Source organism: Condylostylus longicornis, unplaced genomic scaffold (assembly GCF_029603195.1).
Source record: "Condylostylus longicornis isolate FDR11 unplaced genomic scaffold, ASM2960319v2 ptg000038l, whole genome shotgun sequence".
NCBI lineage: Eukaryota > Metazoa > Arthropoda > Insecta > Diptera > Dolichopodidae > Condylostylus > Condylostylus longicornis.
The window spans coordinates 16,002,572-16,022,321 of record NW_026578007.1 but is presented as its reverse complement, the minus strand read 5'-3'; the positions used below and the strand labels follow the sequence as shown (position 1 = coordinate 16,022,321).

The 19,750-nt window shown below is 24.7% G+C and overlaps 1 protein-coding gene across 1 annotated transcript in view; it reads right to left on the bottom strand.

The window, feature by feature from the left end:
- The window catches only part of LOC129608924 (uncharacterized), a 115,712-nt gene that overhangs the window by 20,547 nt on the left and 75,415 nt on the right, over positions 1-19,750 (bottom strand). Inside the window, exon 3 of the mRNA XM_055520727.1 lies at positions 6,404-6,504. Within this exon, the coding sequence (XP_055376702.1) occupies positions 6,404-6,504 (101 nt within the window). The remainder of the gene's footprint in view (positions 1-6,403; positions 6,505-19,750) is intronic.

Genomic DNA, 19,750 nt, shown 5'->3' with positions numbered 1-19,750 from the left:
ATAGCCAACCATATCCAATAATCTATCAAAAAAAAAAAATACTGTTTTAGCGATTTGTAAAATATGGAAAGAAAAAAAAGCATAAATGAAAACAAAATATTTTATACATAATACATAAAATGTACACATGTGTGTACAAATATGTAAGTACATAGGTGTGTGCATTATTAAATAACAATCTTTAGAGACATTTATTAACAGATCTAAACATTCAAACACACACACAATATTGTATACGTGCATATAAAGATAGAAAATAAAATTTTTTCATATAACAAGTAAAATTGCATGTGATTACACAATAACGGTAACTCTTTTCTTAAAAAATATTTTTCCATTTGAAGGTGAAAGTGATTATTTCAAATTAATAAAAAAAAAAAATGGAAAAAATTTCAAGTTTCTAATCGAATGAATCAACCACATTTGATTTAAAAGAAAATAATATTTCTTAGTTAAATAATTAATTTTTTGGTTACACATAACCTAAAAAACCATAAGAAAAATTTAACAAACATTCATAAAATCCGATACACTTTAAGAAAACATAAAACAAACCCATTGATTAAGTGATTTTTATTACTTAAGATTTCCATTTTAGAAATTCATTAATGCTATAGTAGTAGTAGAATAAATTTTGGTCTTATTTTATTTAATTAATATATAAATTTAGTTATTCATTAAAAAACAAAAAAAAAAATGGCGAACATGTGTTCGTATGACAGCTACAATTAATTTGACATTTTGTCGCAAATATTAAAGGAACTATGGGTAAAGAATTGCATGATTAGTATTATAAACTATTTCTTAAAATATTTAAGAAATAATTTTAAAATGAATCAGAGTACAAACTGGTTTGGAAATTTTATTTTATAAATGAATAATAATTAGAAATAAAATATTGCCAAATTGAAGGCGATTTTATATATAGAAACCAAAAAGCAAGCAAAATGAACTGTGCTATACTACGTGAAAAGAATTTGATTTTATCATCCACCTACTAAAAACAGTATTAATTTTGTTTTTATAATGCAATTCTAACACAAAAAGCCTTTACAATATTTCCATAGGGTACGGGTATGTGAATTCGGCTCCATATGTAAAATAATATACATTTCATTAAAATTTAATATCATTGTCAGATGATTACACTTATATGATGAATAATTTCCTGACAACATAATGAATTCAAAGATTATGTAAACAAAATTTAGATGAAATCACCTAATATTAAGTTTTTAAGTACTAAAACACCGGCCAATTATTATTTATGAAGTAGAAACGGTATTCATTATTTGAGAGTATAGATTGTAAATTTGTAAAACCGGGGTAACAGTATACCGCGACCCAGTAAAAGGATGATGACTCAGTAAATGAATTATGGCAGGAGCGAATTAGCTTGAAATAAAACTAGATAAAGTTAATTAACTAAATTCCAATATTTGTCCGCTAAAGTAGTTTAAACTTATATAGTAAGAAAAAAATGGAGCATTCACATTAATAGAACAGATAGGCTAAAGAATAAAGCTAAGAGTCGTCTTACTAACACGAGTGGAAGTGACTAAAGAATAAAAAAGAAAAAATATACTTGTTATTGGATCGTTTCTGGCATAAGAAATATTTTCGCCTGTGAAATATTGAAGCGAGGAAACAAGTAATACTTAACAGTATACAATACTTAACAGTAACAATCTAAGCAGTGACATCTATTATGAAAAAAATAAGAGCCTAACATTGAATTTAAATGGTAATTTTGTTCGCATGAATAATATTTTTATAATACAGACTAACTAAAGGTAATACACGATCGACTGCTTCGTATAACATTTTTATAAAATTCAAATATGTGATAAGATTGTGATCTATATTCTATTGTATAGTAATTTAATGTATGTTACCGCGTCACCACTTTAGACTTTTATAGACATTTTGTATTAAAAATTAATTCTTTAACTTTATTCTAAGTTATTTCTATGTTATGATTTAAAACATTATACAAATTATAACAAATAGTAAAAATAAAATAAACTACAAAATATGCAAGAATTTATTTTTCTAAAACTGCACCATGACCTAATCTCTTATGCACAGTTTGATATTTCTTTTACAGATTTTTATAATAAAAATAAAATATTTCGAACATTTTTTTTTCAAAACAATGCAGTGGTCAAAAACAATTATTATATAGGGTGTTTTATTTTAAATTAAACTTGAAATGGTATAAAAAATAAACTAAAGTGCGGCAATTAACATTCGAAAATCATTTCGGACACACGGTTACTACAGCTGTTCTAATGAAAAGCATTATAAACATTCAATTTTCAGTCACTTTTCTGAGCTCTGCTGGCCGTATGGTATATCCTGAATAGAATGAATCACGTAAATTTTTAAAGCTTCGAGTTTTATCAGTATGTGATAGAGGTCCACCATCAGATAGATTAGAGCTCTATCGCACATATTAGTAATGAATGCCCAAAAGTGGTCTCTTTAGAAAATTAATTCTTTCGTAAATTATATTATAATGTAAAAAAACATTCTGTAATTCCATATATATATTTATATAATTGTAAAATATTGAAAGAATACATATGGAAATCTAGAGTAAAATAAATTTGATTATTCACAAGAATTTATAAATGGGTGTGTCCATATAGTTGTGATCCGCATATATTCATAAACAATATGAAAAAATGTACAAATTTAAAAAATGCATGACAGTTTTCTTTACTACATAATTAAAATATTAAATGAAAATCTAATAAAAATATTTTTAGACCAGTTCTTATGACGGAATTAGTAAATAAATCTGATAAGAAAACATATGATAAGATTTATTTGCTCAGAATGTTACACCTGAGCGTAACTTTAGAAAATATAAGATTTGAGTTGTTGGAACAATTTCATACAACATTGCATTATTGGGGAAGTCAAACATGTTAAATATTTTAAACGCTAATGGAAAGTTAGACCTGTTTGTTATTCCTCATTAACAAACACTCCAAAAATTTAAAGATGGGGAACTTACATTACAAAATATTCATAATAGAATTAAGAAGAGTCTTATAGTCGTAGAGCGACGTTTTTCTACTAATTTCAATATACAAATTGTTCCTGTGTCAATCAAAGCGTTCCTTTTAACCATAAGCCCTCGACTTATAAGGGCAAATAAGAATATTAAACCAATATTCATCTTCAATATTAATACCACATAATTATAATATTTCCTCTCTAAAAATATTGTAGAGGAATATTTCATTTATGAGCCAACAATGATTATCTTATATAATTTTCAAGACTAACAACTCGTTTAATGGTTATATCGCCAATCCTCCCATTCTTATCAAGTTTATAGTATAAAAAAAAATTTTCATAATCATTAACGGGTTTAAGGAACAAAAAAAAAAATTATTATTGAAGTGTTAAGTTTATGTTTTATTAAAAAAAAATTCATTTATTTTTTTTTTTGTTTCACAAAATATCTTCAAAAGTAACTCGAAGATATTGGAGCGAAAGCATCATATTAAATTTTTGCCTTTTAAGGATATTTTAAATAAAGGCTTTATAAGTTTTTATTTCTCCTTTAGGTATAAAAAAAAATTTTTTTTTAATTTTTTTTTTCCTCTCCTTTCTTCTTTCTATACACAAACAATTTCCTTATTAAAAGTACAAGTATAAGAAAGCGGTGAAGATTTTTAGATCAAAATCAACCAACAACACCTGGTGCAAAAAAATGGATTTTCGAACAATTTAAAGTTTATCAACTTTCTTTTTTTCTTCTCTTTTATTTTTACTGTTATTATAATGGTAAAAAGATAGCAATTTTCTCTTTGGTTTTCAATATGGAAATTGATAGAGAAAAAAAAATTTGTTTTTTAATTTAAGCCAAGAGAATCGTAGAGGAAGAGAAAGAGAAAGGTGAGTTTAAGTAACGTTTTTTCTTTGTGTGTAATTGGTTGAGTGAATTTTTTTGATTACTACCAAATTTTTTTTTCATTCAGGCTAGATTTGGGGATTCTATTGGATATGGTGTATGAAATTGTTTTTTAATATTTGTGTGAATTTGAAAGAGCCTCATAAATTCTTAAAAAGTAATCCTTATAACCTTTATTTTAGATTATTCTATGCAAAATTAAAAAATTGCCTGCAAATGTGAATCCGTTGAATGTGCAGATGATATGGTGGCAATGATGAAAATGTCATATAATATTAGTGATGCAAAAAAATTATTTTGGCAGAACTTTTGGAATATTGCGGTAAAGATATGAAGTTGTTATGAAAAAAAATGCTTTCGACAGGAATATATTTCCGAGTACATGCCATTGGGATGCAAGAAGTTTTCAATCAAAATTTAAGCTTTAGTTTATGTGTATAATGTAAGGTAATATAAGGTTGTCCGAAATTTTAAAATGTCAGATAGTATTGAGAGTATAAGTTTGTATCCTCGAAGTTTATATCTAAACCATTTAATAGAAGCTAAGCTAAGCTATTCAAATGTGACACCCATCATACGATACATAGCATTTAGAGGCTAATTTAAGTCACAAGAGACTTCGGTTATTTGCCTTCTTGTTCTCTTCTCTCTACGAAATTTTGTAAATGCTAAATACCTAGGTAAATTGCTAGAAGCTGGTTGTAACATTAAAGTAATTATATTTAATTACCAACAATACAAATTAAAAGATCATAAGGGATGTTTAATGGCCTTGCCACTCATAATATTTATACATTATGAAAGTACTTTAATGATAACTAATTTATTGAATGACGGAAATTTTATAAAAATTTATCAAAGTAGTAAAAATTAATTTTTCGAAATTTTTGTTTTTTTTTATTGTAATTTATCATAATTATCATTTATAATTTTTTTCACATTATTCATTTTCAAAAAAAATTCAAAATAATCTTAAAGAGACAGAAACAGATTATTATCAATGTATTAATTAATTGTTCTAAATAAATGTTAATTGTTTCCCAAATTAAAATTAATAATAAAGAATTCAACAAATTTTATAAATAAATAAAAATTACAATTTCCGACATCTTTAGGCCTTCATTCTTAAATCATTATCGAATTATAATCAAAAAAATTAAAAATCCTCGGTATTTTATTTATTCGCACTTAAACCTAAAGAGACAAGACAGTCTTTCTTTAATTTTTCTTGTAAAAATATTTTCAACAATAAAATAAAAGCTGATATCATAGTGCTTTTAATGATTGAGAATACATTATTATTGTTATCACATATACAAAGGGTCATTTTAACTAAATTTCAATAAAATTTCTATACAGTAAGAGTTCGATAATTGGAGAATTTTCGAATAAATTGTTTACGGCCTTAAAACAAGTACTATTATTATAAAAGGAACGTTCATTTGTTAATCTAAAAAAAAATTAATTACATAAAATATAAAAACTTCTGATCATGCATTTATTTTTCCTTTATTATCCTCCAAGAATAGTAGAATGCTGACCAATCATATTTTTCTACTGTTACAATCAGAGAAAAGTTTTTCAGATTTACTATATTCGACAATTAACAAGAATTTTTGACGACTGAGCAAATGTACACAACAGCAAAAAACATATCATTCTATAATTTATGTACTTGTTATACCTTCTTGAATTCTTACATATCAAACTGGATTATCTGAGTCTAACCTCAATTGACAAAGTTCAGAATACTTTATTTAAATCAAAACAGTAAAATTTTTTTGAAAATTAACCTTGCCCTAAATATCGTAAGTAATTTTCATTTGAATATTAAGTTAAAAGCCATCATACGAGAAAGCTCGAATATTTAAAAATGCCGAATATTTAGTTCGATATGCTTTGGATAATATTATATTCTGATTCGAGTAACTTCTATATTGTTTGAGAAAAATTAAGTAGCTCGGAATTTATAGGCCAATCTGGCCGTAATAAAGTTCAGGTAACTTCTATTGTTTAAGAAAAATAAAGCAGCTCGGAATTTATAGATCAAACAGGCTACAACAAAGTTCAGTCCAGCGAATTCGGGTTTGACCTCTATTATTTGTTTTTGGATTTTAAATGAAATTGAAAGTAGTTTAAATAAAAATTATTAAATTTCACTATTGTCCCAATGAAGTTGCCATTAGCAGTCATACCAATATGATTATCGAGTCTTTACTGTATTATAAATACATAACGTAAATAACTTTTTCTTGTTTAATTTACGAACCTTTTTTTCTTTCAATAAAATTTTTAAGTAACAAAACAAACTTAAAAATGTTTCTGATTAATAAAATAAAAAACAAACAAAGAAAACATTTCAAAAAGATTTAAAAAATTAAATTGAAAAGATGAATTTCAAGTATTGTCGCTTAATATACAGTAAGTATAAATGAATTAACAAAAAACAACAAAAATATCTAGAATGCAGCTTACCTTGAAGAAGATTCCAAGATAGTATCTTTTTTCACCAAGCTTTAGTAATGGCATCGTCCATTTATTTGAATACTGTGTTTCATCTACACAATTTGGACAATCTGAAAAAAATATAACAACAGAGAAAAATAAGTATTAAAATAAAATTTTTGTCGTTCAATTCATATATTTTGTTGGACTTTATACACATTTATTTATACACATAAGAATTTGAATTATTTTATAAAACAAAAATTTTAAGAAAAAAATATTTTACCAAGTATAATAAATTTTTTTAATTTAACAATAAACTTTATGTAAATAAATTAAAAGTGATGAATATTATTTGTAAAATGCAAAATTTTATGATCAGTTTATTTTACAGGAACTTCTAGGATTTAATAATATTTATTTTTAAATTAACAAAACGAAAATATCAACGTGATCTCAAGCTTATACGCAATCTTGGATAATCTTTTATACATTTACAATAAGTTTTTATGCGTTCTTGAGAGTATATTCAAAGTTTCTTTAAATAATATTTCTTGATAAATTAATTATACATGCAATCGAACATGTTGCATGTATGTGTAGGTTCGTATATACATTCATACAATACCCTTACAAATAAATTATAAAAATTAATTTCATTAAATTAATGATCAATTTTATTACGAGTTTTAAAAAATTTTATATTCAATGCGTAATTTATAAAGTAAGAAATTTTGTAAATATTTGCTTGAGCAGATGGTATAATCGACTCGTTTCTTCTTATTTATAATATAACGAAATGTTTGATTGAAATGTTTGATTCGAATTTCACTTATACTACGGTAAGGTTTCTATAACGGTACAGGCAACGAAACTGAAATTTGTTTGAATTGAAAAATTAAAATGTTTGGTTTGGTTTTCATTTAAATGTCTTTTAAACTTTTTCCAATTAAAAAAAAATTAAATATAATTTAATAACATTATATGCAAAAGTTCGGACAATCAAATTATCCAATAATTGTTCAATAATATTAGAGCTTCTAACGTAAAATTATAAAAATCTTGTTTATAAACTTATAATATTTTAAGCAAGGTGAGAGATGGGGGATAGTTAATCTGATTTCCGAAATACGTGCTGACAATGCTATTTATAGCTGTTTTCTAAAAATGTTTTACCTTACATCATAGACACAAACCATTTATATTGTTATTTTGATGTAAATTTCTGATATTGAAGAATACCCTCTATCAGAAACACTGCTAAAATCCTGAAGTATATGCAAAAATATTTTAATTTTAATATTTAGTTTTGCAAAACGAGACGGTAGTTACAAGCAAACAGTAAAACTTCTGTTTTGTAGCAAAAATTTTAACAATTTTCGCAGGATCAATATATCGTGCATTAATATAAATCGAGGCCTAAGATTAAACTTCGTAACTTAAGATTATTTATGCATAAACATAATTTGATTAAAGTTTTAATAATTTTTATAAAAAAATTTTTATTTTTCATAAATTATCAGAAATTATCTTAAAAATAAAATTTGTTATAAAATATTTTTATATTTATGATATATACGAGAATGTATGAAAGAATCCGTACAATTTATTATGCAAGAATAAACAGCATAGAATATGAAAGATATGATCAACTTCAACTATAAGAATAATTACAAATTGACTGTAATAATAATGTGAATAATAATGATTAAGTATAAATTAATGGTAAATGACAAGGCAGCCATCCATGCACAAACAGTAATATTATGAGAAACTAAAAATGTAATAATAATTGATGATTTAAAAAGAAGATCCAAGGAAAACAACTACGCACATATAAAAGAAGAAGGGAAATTTTATGCTCTTTTAATGGTTACAATTAAAAAAAAATACCAAAAAATTAAGAATTATTTTTTATTTCGTAAATGAGTTTTTTAATTCATATGTCATCCGTACTAATTTTAATTTTAGTTTAAATAGTTTTTTAGTTAATTTGATTTTGGCATGACTATAATTTTTAGCACTTTTCCAAAAAAATTTTTGAAAAAAGTGCTTATTAGTTTCACTCTGTCCGTCCGTCCGTCTGTCCGTGTGTCTGTTTACAAAACTTCTACACCTTTGAAGATAGAAAGCTGAAATTTAATACGTACATAGATCTTCACTAGAAACTTATTTCCGTAGAACAAAATTTTTACCTATCTCCCCCCCTCTAGAAGTTATACCCCCCAAAAACCCTAAAAATGGCCTTTTTTAAATATTCGTTGCAATGAAACCATAAGCATTTTTGAAATTTTGCAAACGCAGAAAGGCAGTGGCTTGCTTCCCCTTGCGCGGTATACTATAGTTCAACTTAAGAAAAACAAAATGGCCGCTCAAATTTACCGTTATTTAAAGTCCTTTTTTTCCAAATTTTTGATGTCGTTTTTCTTCTAGACCCCAGACTGTAGAAGCTTGAAATTTTAGGAGCTTTTAGATATTAATAAATAGTTCATTTTGTTAGAAGAAAATTTTTTTCCATCTCCACCCCCTCTCAAGTTATCACCTCTTGAAATTCGTAAAATTTGAATTTTTGACACCTTATATTTCCGAAACCGCAAGCTTTTTCAAATTTCTATAAACACAAAAAGCTAACGGTAAATTCCATGACATTAAAAAATATAATTATTTTCTTAACTCACACAATTAACCCTTAAAATCGAGCATTATGTTAACCCCATTTTATATTAATTTTTGCTTTATTTAAAAAACTGCTTATATACATCATCCTAAATATATGCAATTTTAGAAATAGTTTTGTATATGAATGAAAATAATTTTAATAGTGTGATAGGTATACATAGGCTGTATTTAAAAGCAGAATTTTCACTTGTTGAAGGGAAAAGTGCTACAATACAAACCATTGGTTTGACCCAACTTTATTAGTTTTATCAATTAATTTTATTGTAATTTAAATAATATTAAAATTTAATTGTATAATGAAAAAAAATTTTGATTTATTAAATTGAGTTCTTAATGACATCATACATACATATTTCAATGTCAAATTCCAATTATAAATTTAATATTCTCAAAACTGTTAATCACATCCAAAAAAATGTAAATAAGTAAAACAACAATTAAAGGGTTTTAGATTTGAAAAAAAAAATAACTTGTTAAGCAGCTTTGCTAAAAATCTTAATTTTAATTGGGTAGTTATGAAATTTAATTAAAATCATTTTCAATTTCCTAGACAATATCCGAAAACAATGCTAATTGTATTGATTCATGAAATATTTAGAACATGATTGTAAAATAAATGAAGAGAAAAATTAAAAATTAACAAAAATAATTGTTAATTAAATTGTAATTTAAGTAAATAATTAGTTTTAATTATTGCAAATAAACAAAATAATAAAAATAATGTCAAAATTCTAAAGAAATTATTGGTCTTCAATACCAAACATCATCACACTTTAAATTATTGCCTAAACTTTATCAATCAACTAGAGCTATTAATTTAATTCTATATAGAGCTATTAATATAAACATCGTACCTCTTCCAAATTTTTTATTATTTATTTAAAATTAAAGAGAAAATTTAACTTTTTATTAAATTAAATTTTTCATATGCAAAAAAAAAATTGAAGTGACTAGCCATTTTTTTTGTTTTAAATAAAAACCCTATTGTATAAACAGTTGAAAGAAATATTGAAATATTAAGTGAAACTATATATATACTAAAATAAAATATTTGAGAACTAAAAAATATGCTACCATTTTTAAATAAATGAAAAGTCTTGTACAATATGAACGTGCATAAATTTTGAATAATTCCATTTTCTTGCTTGTACACGTATAAAAAGTTTATTGGTATTTCAAATGATATTATAAATTTGTCACCCCATTTATGCGATGACATATTGTACAAGTCTGGATTGATATTTGGATATGATAGTGTCGATATTTAAAACCAAAATCGAATTCTAAGCCGATTTGACAGATTATCCAAAATGCAGCAGACATCCAATTCGTTTAACTCAATTTTCGTCTTATCTTTTTTGATAAGTGAGTCTTTTCTATAACAAAAAAGAGCCGCTTGCATTGTAAAATATTTTCGTAAAATTCTAAATTCTTATTTGACTTTAACTCAAGTTCAAAGCAGTTACGATGTTCGAATTAGGTTTGACATTACAATTCAAGTCACGATGGCTTTTACATCTCATTTTAAAATCATTTACAGTCAAACCTAAATGCACGCTAAATTCGATATTGTGGTTCTCTGAAATTTCTGATGACATGAATTTCATGATATTTGGGAATTGTCAATTTCCATTTGTTGTTACAAATATGTAATTGACGTTTCTATACATCGTCGAAAACAATCAAAATAGTTTTTTTTTAGTTTAAAAAGCTGACACAAGGAATTTCAAATTCGACTCTAATGCTGTTCAATCGTGTCGAATTTTTGAGATTGCACATTAAATTTAGAACTTAATCATAATTGAAGACACAAGTGAATGAAAGTGTCAACTACAGTTTTTGAAGTTTCGATTTCAATCAACCATCTTTTAAAGCAAAATAATTCAAAAGTGTGGCACAATGACTTTAAAAGACAAGCTATCTTTTAAAGTGAGTCATTTTTTGAAAAACAGATTTTTACATATATAAAAAAAGAAAGATAAACATATAAAACTTCTATTTATGTAATAAAGCCATTTTCGTAAAAATTGTATATGACACTCGTGTCTTTATTCACTCGTGTCTTCATTCACTCGTCTCTTCAATTCTGTTATCCAAAGAGTTGACATGATCAACTATATTTTCTCCCGTTATTTTTCTCATTTTTCTTTATTTTGACAAACGGATACGAGTACAGCATAGACACATACTTTATTTTATTCTATATTCCGCTTTTATTGTATTATACGGTTATGATCAAAAAAATATACTAAAAATCAAAAGAATAAAAAAAAAAATTGTATGTGTAGCAACTACCCACTGCAGTTATTCTAAATTATGATCAAACTACATGTTTCCTATACACATAAGTACAAAACGTATGTACGACTCGAAAAAAAATTATGTTACAAATTTTGTGCATATTTTTTGTTTCGCACAAAAATATCAAAAAAAAAAAAATATTGCAAAATATCGCGTTAACATTCCAATATTTTTTTTTTGGTAAACTTGGTTTTAGAATGGTGATAACAATATTATATAAGAATAACAAGAGACCATAACGAATTTACGGATTTTTAGTTTACAAATTGATGCGATTTAGATTCGTCTGGTATAATAAGAGACTTTAAGCACAACATGAACTTTTGAATTAAAAAATCTAGTAAACAAACTTTTTGTTAACCCTACTTATATACTAAAATGTTATGATACAAAGTTACATACAATATAAAATGAAATATACGAAAACTTCATAAAAATAAAAAAAAAATTACAAAATTTCCTCTGTTTCGATTTGTTTTTCTTTTGTTTTGACTGCAATGCATCTCTTTTGCATTGATATTTCTCAAGTTCCCATATAGTTTTATAATCTGACTATCGTTTCAGTTGCCTATCATTTCTGTTATTTCTTTTCATACCATATTATTTTACAAAAAATTTTCTGTTCCGTTATTCTTATTTTATTATTTTGGTAGTCTATATTGCACTAAAATTTATTACCTCAATGTACATATATACAAAAAATATACAAAATGAAAAAGAAGTTGAACGTATACAAATTTTCCATTTGTAGCATTTTAAAAGAATTTTATATTTTAATCTGCAATTTTTAGATGGCGTTGAATATGATAATAAAAATATGATACGAGTATTTGTTATATTTGTTAAGAAAACAAACAGTATTTTGGAATACACAGCTACAGACAAATTGGAAAAGTTGTAGTAAATTTATAGTCGAGTTTATAATAATAATTAATTGAGTTAGGTGTTTAATAAATAACTGGAAATTAGTTTAGTGGTTGGCCACTTAAAAAAAATTGATAAATTTTCCCTAAATACGTATGAGAAAATCAAATTAAAATCTAAATAGGCTTTATTTTAAGGCCTACTAAAAAAGACACTCATGACATCAACTATGAATCATGACATAACGTATAATGCCATGTAAAAACAATGTTTACAATACACTCAAAAAAATTTTTATGAGTCTATGACGTATTTTTTTGACTATTAATATGCAGAAAGAATCTTCTATCTTTTAAGGAAATGAATTGACAAAATTCTAAAGAACTGAGATAGCACTTTCGGCACGAAAAAAAAAGAATTCACTTTCTTCATGAAATGTATATAAAAAACACTATGAAGCAAAACTAACTTTTTTTTGACTATTTTGAGGAAGTTATAACTAACCAGGTCCATTTTAGGTTGGGTTAAATTCCACCATTATTAGTACGTATGACATAAGTTTGAGTCCGCCTAATTCTGTTTGCCTATTGCCCTCTTTTGATGAATCAAAAATTTTTAATTAAAATTTAATTGCACGTATTCCATAGTTTTAAATTATAATGGCAACATTCAATAAAACAAATGCACTGACTTCGACTGTCATTTACAAAACAAACTCACCACGGAATTGTTTTTGGTAATTGCCGTGGTGAGTTTGCTTTGATCAGATTTTAATACCGGATTTTGGAAATAAAAAATCTTCAAATGGATTTCATATATCCATTATTCAAATATAATTTATTAATTATATTTGACTTACCACGTCAATGATATTTTGAGTCATTAATATTCAAATATAATTTTTTCAGGAATTTTATAAATGAAATACGTAATCTCGAAATTGTGTTCGAAAATTCGAATGAAATTGTCATTAATTTTCGAATATTAATTATTGATAACGCATACTATAAATTTAATGTAACAAAACCAATTAAATTCGAAAAGAAATCAAAATTTAGAACACAGATTTGCAATTCATGTGAATTTGATTGTGATTTTACTTGTTTTATTATGAACAATAAAGCCAAAATAGAGTAACTGGCAAAGAAATAAGAGTTACGGAAGAACTATTTAAGAAGAAGTGACGTTATAGAATAGTAGCAAATTAAGAAACAGTGTAGAAGTAGATTGAAACAATTTTTCTTTTTACATATTTTTGAAATGCTGTAAATTTTAGTCATTATCGCAGTTGGACAATTTAAAAACGTCAAAAATTGACCCCAATATAGAATGACAATAATATTGACAATTAAGTAAAACAAGTTAAAATTTTTCGCAAACACTTAAAGAAAAATTACACAAAAAGCATTTTCTTTTCGTATTTTTCAATTCAAAATCTTATTTTTATTTGAAATCAAATAACTTTAGAGCAATCCCATCAAATGTAAGTAACAAGATATTTATTGGTAAATGAGTTTCCGTTCATATTTTTAACTTTTCGTTTTTCAATCTAATCATCTTTATTTTCGAGTTTTGTTTTATTTTTTTTAACTGGCTCATTGCAACATTCATTTTAATTAAATTACATGTTTACTTAATTTTTTTTTGTTTATTTTTTCTTCTGACTTATTTCAATTCTCTTAAATATTTCAGGTGTTATTAAATTACAGAGTTCCTGTTATTAGATGACTGAGACACAATATGTAAAATGTACCTGCATCAAAGACTACTGTATCTGTTAAAAAAAAATTGTGAAGAGATTTCTGAAATATTTAAGTGTTTTATGTCTTTTAATTTAAACAAGGGTATGAGGTCAGTGTCAAAAATTTACAAAAAACAAAATTAACAAAATTTGCTTTATTTTTATTTGATGATTTTTACTACTGTTTAATTGATCGTAAAAAAAAAAGGAATGTTATATTATTGCAAAAAAAAAACATACTGCTACTGTGTAAAGTGATTTAAGAGGACAACAAATTTAATTAAAATTGAAAATTAATCGCAAATAAATAAAATATTGCAGCACATTTTTGTGGAAACATTTAAGAGAGAGAGAGAGGAATCATGTTAACAAGTGATACAAAGTGGATTGTTTGAAATTACAAAAATGGAATTGAAAAAACCATCAAAATATTTTCTTAGAAATAATCAAAATATGAAATCGGCTTCGTAGTATAAATGTACAGTTATTGAGACGTAATATATCCCAAAAGCTGATTTCGTGTTAATCAAGGATTAAAACAAATTTTCATTTAAATCGGTTCATAAGGACACTGACAAGCAAACTAACGGTATAACAAACAGAGTGACAGGCCGGACACTTTCAAAAAATAGTTTATTTACATTTCTGTACCAGAGAGAAATAAATTCCTGTTGAAAACTCGACATGAGAAAGGTTTCATTACATACTCTCCGTAGTTACGAGCAATGCGGGTCGGTAAAAAGACTGAATCTGTATTTACAAAATTCGAATTTGAAAAAAATTAACAATTTCAAAAATTTATTTTTTTCGAAATTTCGAAGCAATTTCGAAGCGACTTGGATGCAAAGAGAAAACACGTAAAATTTTTTTTAAATTTCTTAGTTAGACGCACTTGTTTGTTTAATTCCAGCTCTATATTAGTAATAAAATGATTGTAGCCAAAGAAATAGATATAAGAAAATTAATAAGCACATTTTTTTCCCAAATGATTTTCGAAATTTGCCAAAAATTCATAAAAGAAAAAAAATTAAGTCATAAATTTATTACAATTTTATTACAATTTGGGTAACACGCGCGCTCCATTCATTTTTAACTGTTTTTCTTATTAGATTGCCGTATTAGATTGCTTTTACAGATTCGATTAAATTTAATCATTTTGTAGCAATAAAGGACTAAGAAAAAAAAAAATTTGCAATTTGCATATTATAAAAATCAATCAAAAATCAAAAAAATTTTTAATTTGACCTAGTTTAGAAAAAAAAAAATTAATTTAGTTTTTGTTTTGTTTTTTTTATATTTATAGCAATTAAATTTTATAAAACACCTTGTACTAAATTTTAAATAATATATTTTTACCTTAATTTGTATATGAAAGTGCTATACTAAGAATTACCCACATCAAATTTTCAATTTCATTAAATTGGTATTTACACCTTGTTAGGTTTTAGCACAAAATATTTTCTTCAAGTCTTTTTAAATGACAAACACAAAAGAAAAATTTATGCGTAAAGAAGAAGATTATGAAATTTTTTTTTTTGGTAATATTTTGGGAATTTATTAAATTGGGCACATATTTTAATTTTTATTATTAACAGTTAAATGAAAATTATACACCTAAATTTTTTATGTTTAATATTTTTCTTTCTATATTTGACACTGATTACATTTTAGTTTTAGAGCAATCGATTGACATTTTAATCGAATTCAATTAAATATTTTGATTTCTAATTTAATCAAAATCTAAATTTTAAAATTAATTTGAGTATATTCATTTAGAAAATATTCCAAATATTGAAAATTATTTTGAAAATGAAAAAATTAAATAAAAAAACATTTTTGTACTTTATACCATAACGGTATAAATATATTATGATTAGCTGTCAAAATAAATTTTTAATAATTTTTGTTTAATTAAAAATCAAATTCAAATTTTATTGTGTCATAACATATCAGACATTACTAGTACGAAATTGAAAGAGTGCATATAGAAAATTAAATTAAAATTATTAATACTTAAAACATTTGCAATTAGTCCGAACTGTTACGACAGAATGTCACCTAATTTTATAATTTTGTAATATGTAGGATTCACTTACTACACACAAAAAATTTTAGAATTTTATTTGATAGCATATACTATAAATTCTGCAGCAATATATTTTACGCCAATAACTGTTTTAATTTTAATTTCATGCTTAAAATGATGCTACCAAACTTACAGCTGGTTGTTGCAAAATATTTAACTTAAAGGTCGATAATTTGTTCATTTACTCAACATTTTATTGCATATCATTCTAAAGTGTTATATTTAATTTAAAATGATAATGAATTTAAATTTTTTAATTTTTGAATAAATTGTTATATTGAATGAAGCTGCAAGTTCTGTGTATTTGATTTCTTTATATGAATATTAATAATTAAAATATTCATTGTACTCTATAATAAATCAATTTACGCTAGCAACGATTGAATTTAATTTAATTAGCAACAACATATTAAGTAGAAGCAACAATTATTTTAAACGTCACTAACGAACGGTTCTTATTCATTAATTGTTTTACCACATTATAACTGTAAAAGTTATAAATTATTTTTTAATTTCAAATGTGTTAAATCCGTGTACAAGAATAATTTAAATTCTTTGCCTGAATTTTCTAAAATAGGTAAAAAAAATACCCATATATTCTTTTACTAACTCAATACCATTTAAATTTTTCATTTAATAACCAAATACTGAAAAAATCATTTAATATGAATGACTAAATTAAATGACATTTCTTTGTTAAAAAATAAGAAAAATAAAAATAACAATTGATAAAATTTTTTGACATTACGTAACTGTGAAGAGATTTTTTTCTCTATTTCTTTTTCATTTTTTCCTTTATTTTTTTAATAAAGATTAATTGAAGAAGGCAAGTTGTTGTTCTATCAAAATTTACATAACGTTTCTTTTTTTTCTCATTTTTTATTTTTTTTCCAAGAATAATTAAATAACATTTCAGGTTTACAGTTTTATAACTGTATAATAAAATATTTTAGTTGTGGTTGTATAACAAATTTATAATTTCGTTTATAACAAATGGTTTTAGAAGAGAAAATTCGTAAAAAGTGAGAAAAAAAAATTTTTTAACCAAATAATTGTAGACCCTAATGAAGAGAAATTTAAAAATTTCTATAACAAAAGTGAAAATAAAGGAAACTGAAGAAAATTTTAATTACAAATATTAAATTTACGCCGAAATCTAAAGCGTGGACTGAAATATGCACTTAGTCGAATTATTTAGAGGAATTATTGTTCGGAAAACTGGAGAAGATTACTAGAGCAGAGAAATACATTGAGAAAAAGTACTCATTTTTGAATTTCAGCATTAAATTACAATAGAATAAATTCACAGGAAGCAAATGCTCCCATTAAATCATGATTTATTACGCCTACGTTTATGCAATTATTAATTTTAAGACTTTAGATTAAAGTAATATTACAAATTAGCAAAGCAACATCGGTATTACAGAAATTGAGTTTCTTAATACTGTCATGAATTAATTTCAAGTTTTACAAGTCAGCTTGTTATTTACGATTTAAAATAATAATTTTGAAAAAAAGAAAACAAGAAAAATTATAAATTCCAGTTCCCGCATTTATTTCGGATTATGTTTTTAAAAATATTTAAAAAGTATGTAGTTAAGAAAATTTGTAATGTGTACGGTTTCAAAACGCTTATGAACTTCGACAAGTACAGTTCAAAAATTAATATTGGAGTCTATTTCTATTAATTTTAATTTTAAAAATTAATAAAAATTCTGATTGAACTAAAGAGACTTTGATTATGGATTTTAAAAACAAAATGCATGTTTGTTTTTTTCTAATTGCAGCATATTTTTGGTTATACATACTTTCATCAAGATTTTTATTTGGTGGCCAGACCAGCTTTATATTTCCATTTCGATTGACATCTATAGAATCGTCTGATTTGAGTGATAGAGAGATAGAGTGAGAGGGAGAGAAAAAAAAAGATATTCGTTAGAATTCATTTTTTTTTTTTATTTTTCGTATAAAATGTTTTTTTTTTTTTTCTTGGTGATAAAATTGAGACAGGTGAGTTTTTACAAAAGTTAATATTAATTTTTTTTTCTCTTTTGTGTTTAATTTGACCTTGAAATGGATGTTAAACTTTCGATAAAACCGTGAAAACTTTTTAATAAAACAACAATAAACAACAACAAAACCAAAAACAAAAAAAAAATTTATACAACCAAGCAAGCAAAGTTATTTTTTTTTTTGGTAATTCTGGTTTCCTCTGCTTTTTTTCCAAATATTAATTTTTACTTTTTTTTTTTTAGTTTAATTTATGGTGTTTTTGCAAATGAATTATTTTGTAAATTTTTAGTAAATACTACTTTTTTATTTCTGATTTGTGACAGCGTTCGTTTAAATGAAATTTTATTACAATTTTTTATTTAAAAGTATGTGAGTATGGTTAAATGGAATTTATAAAACAAACGGGTCCAGCAATTTATATTGAATTTTATGTACCTGTAATAATGTATAAAATATCATTTGATTTAGTAATGCGTTAAAACCTGAATATGAATTGTAATGAATGTAAATGGGATTTAAGATTTTGCCTTTACTAAAAACAAATGTTTATTGTTATTAAAATTATTAAAACTGTGAAATATACAAAAATCTCCTAACTGGAGTTCATAATATTCTCAAAATTACAGTTTTTTAGTTTTTCAAAAATTTCTCTCAATTTCCCAATTTAATTTACTCAAAATGGACAAAAACAAAGTTATCGCATATTCGTAAATTTCCACAGAAGTATTAAAATTTTTGTGTAATTAAAATTATTTTACAAACAACAAAAAAAATTAAAAAAAGTAAATCCTGACTGCTTCTAATTTAGACATCATCATTTTTGACAAATCGTACAAGTTAATTTTTTGCTGCTTTTGCTGCGTTAATAAAAGTTTTCGTAGTAAACAAATTGTGTAATATTTTTTTAGCACTTTTCCAAAAAAAAATTGAAAAACGTGTTTATTACTTTCATTCCGTTCGTTCATTAGCCCCTTCATTTTTTTTTCATATAGAACCCCTCCCAAAATAACACCTCTTTTTATTAATCGCCTTATATTTCCTAAATTGCAAACTTTTGCAAATAAATGCAGAAAACTGATGTTAAATCAGAAAATATTCATCAGAAGAATCAGTTCCATCAGAAGAACTGTTTCACTTTTTTAAATCACTTAGCTAAAAGCCGAATTCGACCATTGTGTGAACGTTTCCTTGAATTTTTTTTACTTTGCTCATTCTAAATATATGCAATAATTTTTAAATACAGTGCTTTACAGGTTACAGTACAGGAATGAAAGTAATTGAATTAATGCAGTTAAATGTTTTTAAAAGCATTATTTTAACTTTTTTAAGGGAAAAGTGGCATCTTACAAACATTTGGTGCGATCTAACTTTATTATTCTTCATCTCACACATATTTCCAATTTAAAACGTTTTTTTCTAGATATCTCTGTAATTTTGTAGAAAAGAATTTGTTTTCTTCTAATTGAATTCAACAATTCAAAAGGATTTTAATACAAATAAATGTTTCATTTGCCCCCAACTGCCCCCAACAAATTTAACATCTTTTTGATTAATTTAGAACTCGTACCATAGAGTTCTCTTCCTCTTCCCACACTGTTAAAATTAATTTAAATAGTCCTCTTATATGTTAATTATGGATAACATATTTAAAAATTATTATAGGTTAATTGTAATTAACCCCCTTGTATGCAAG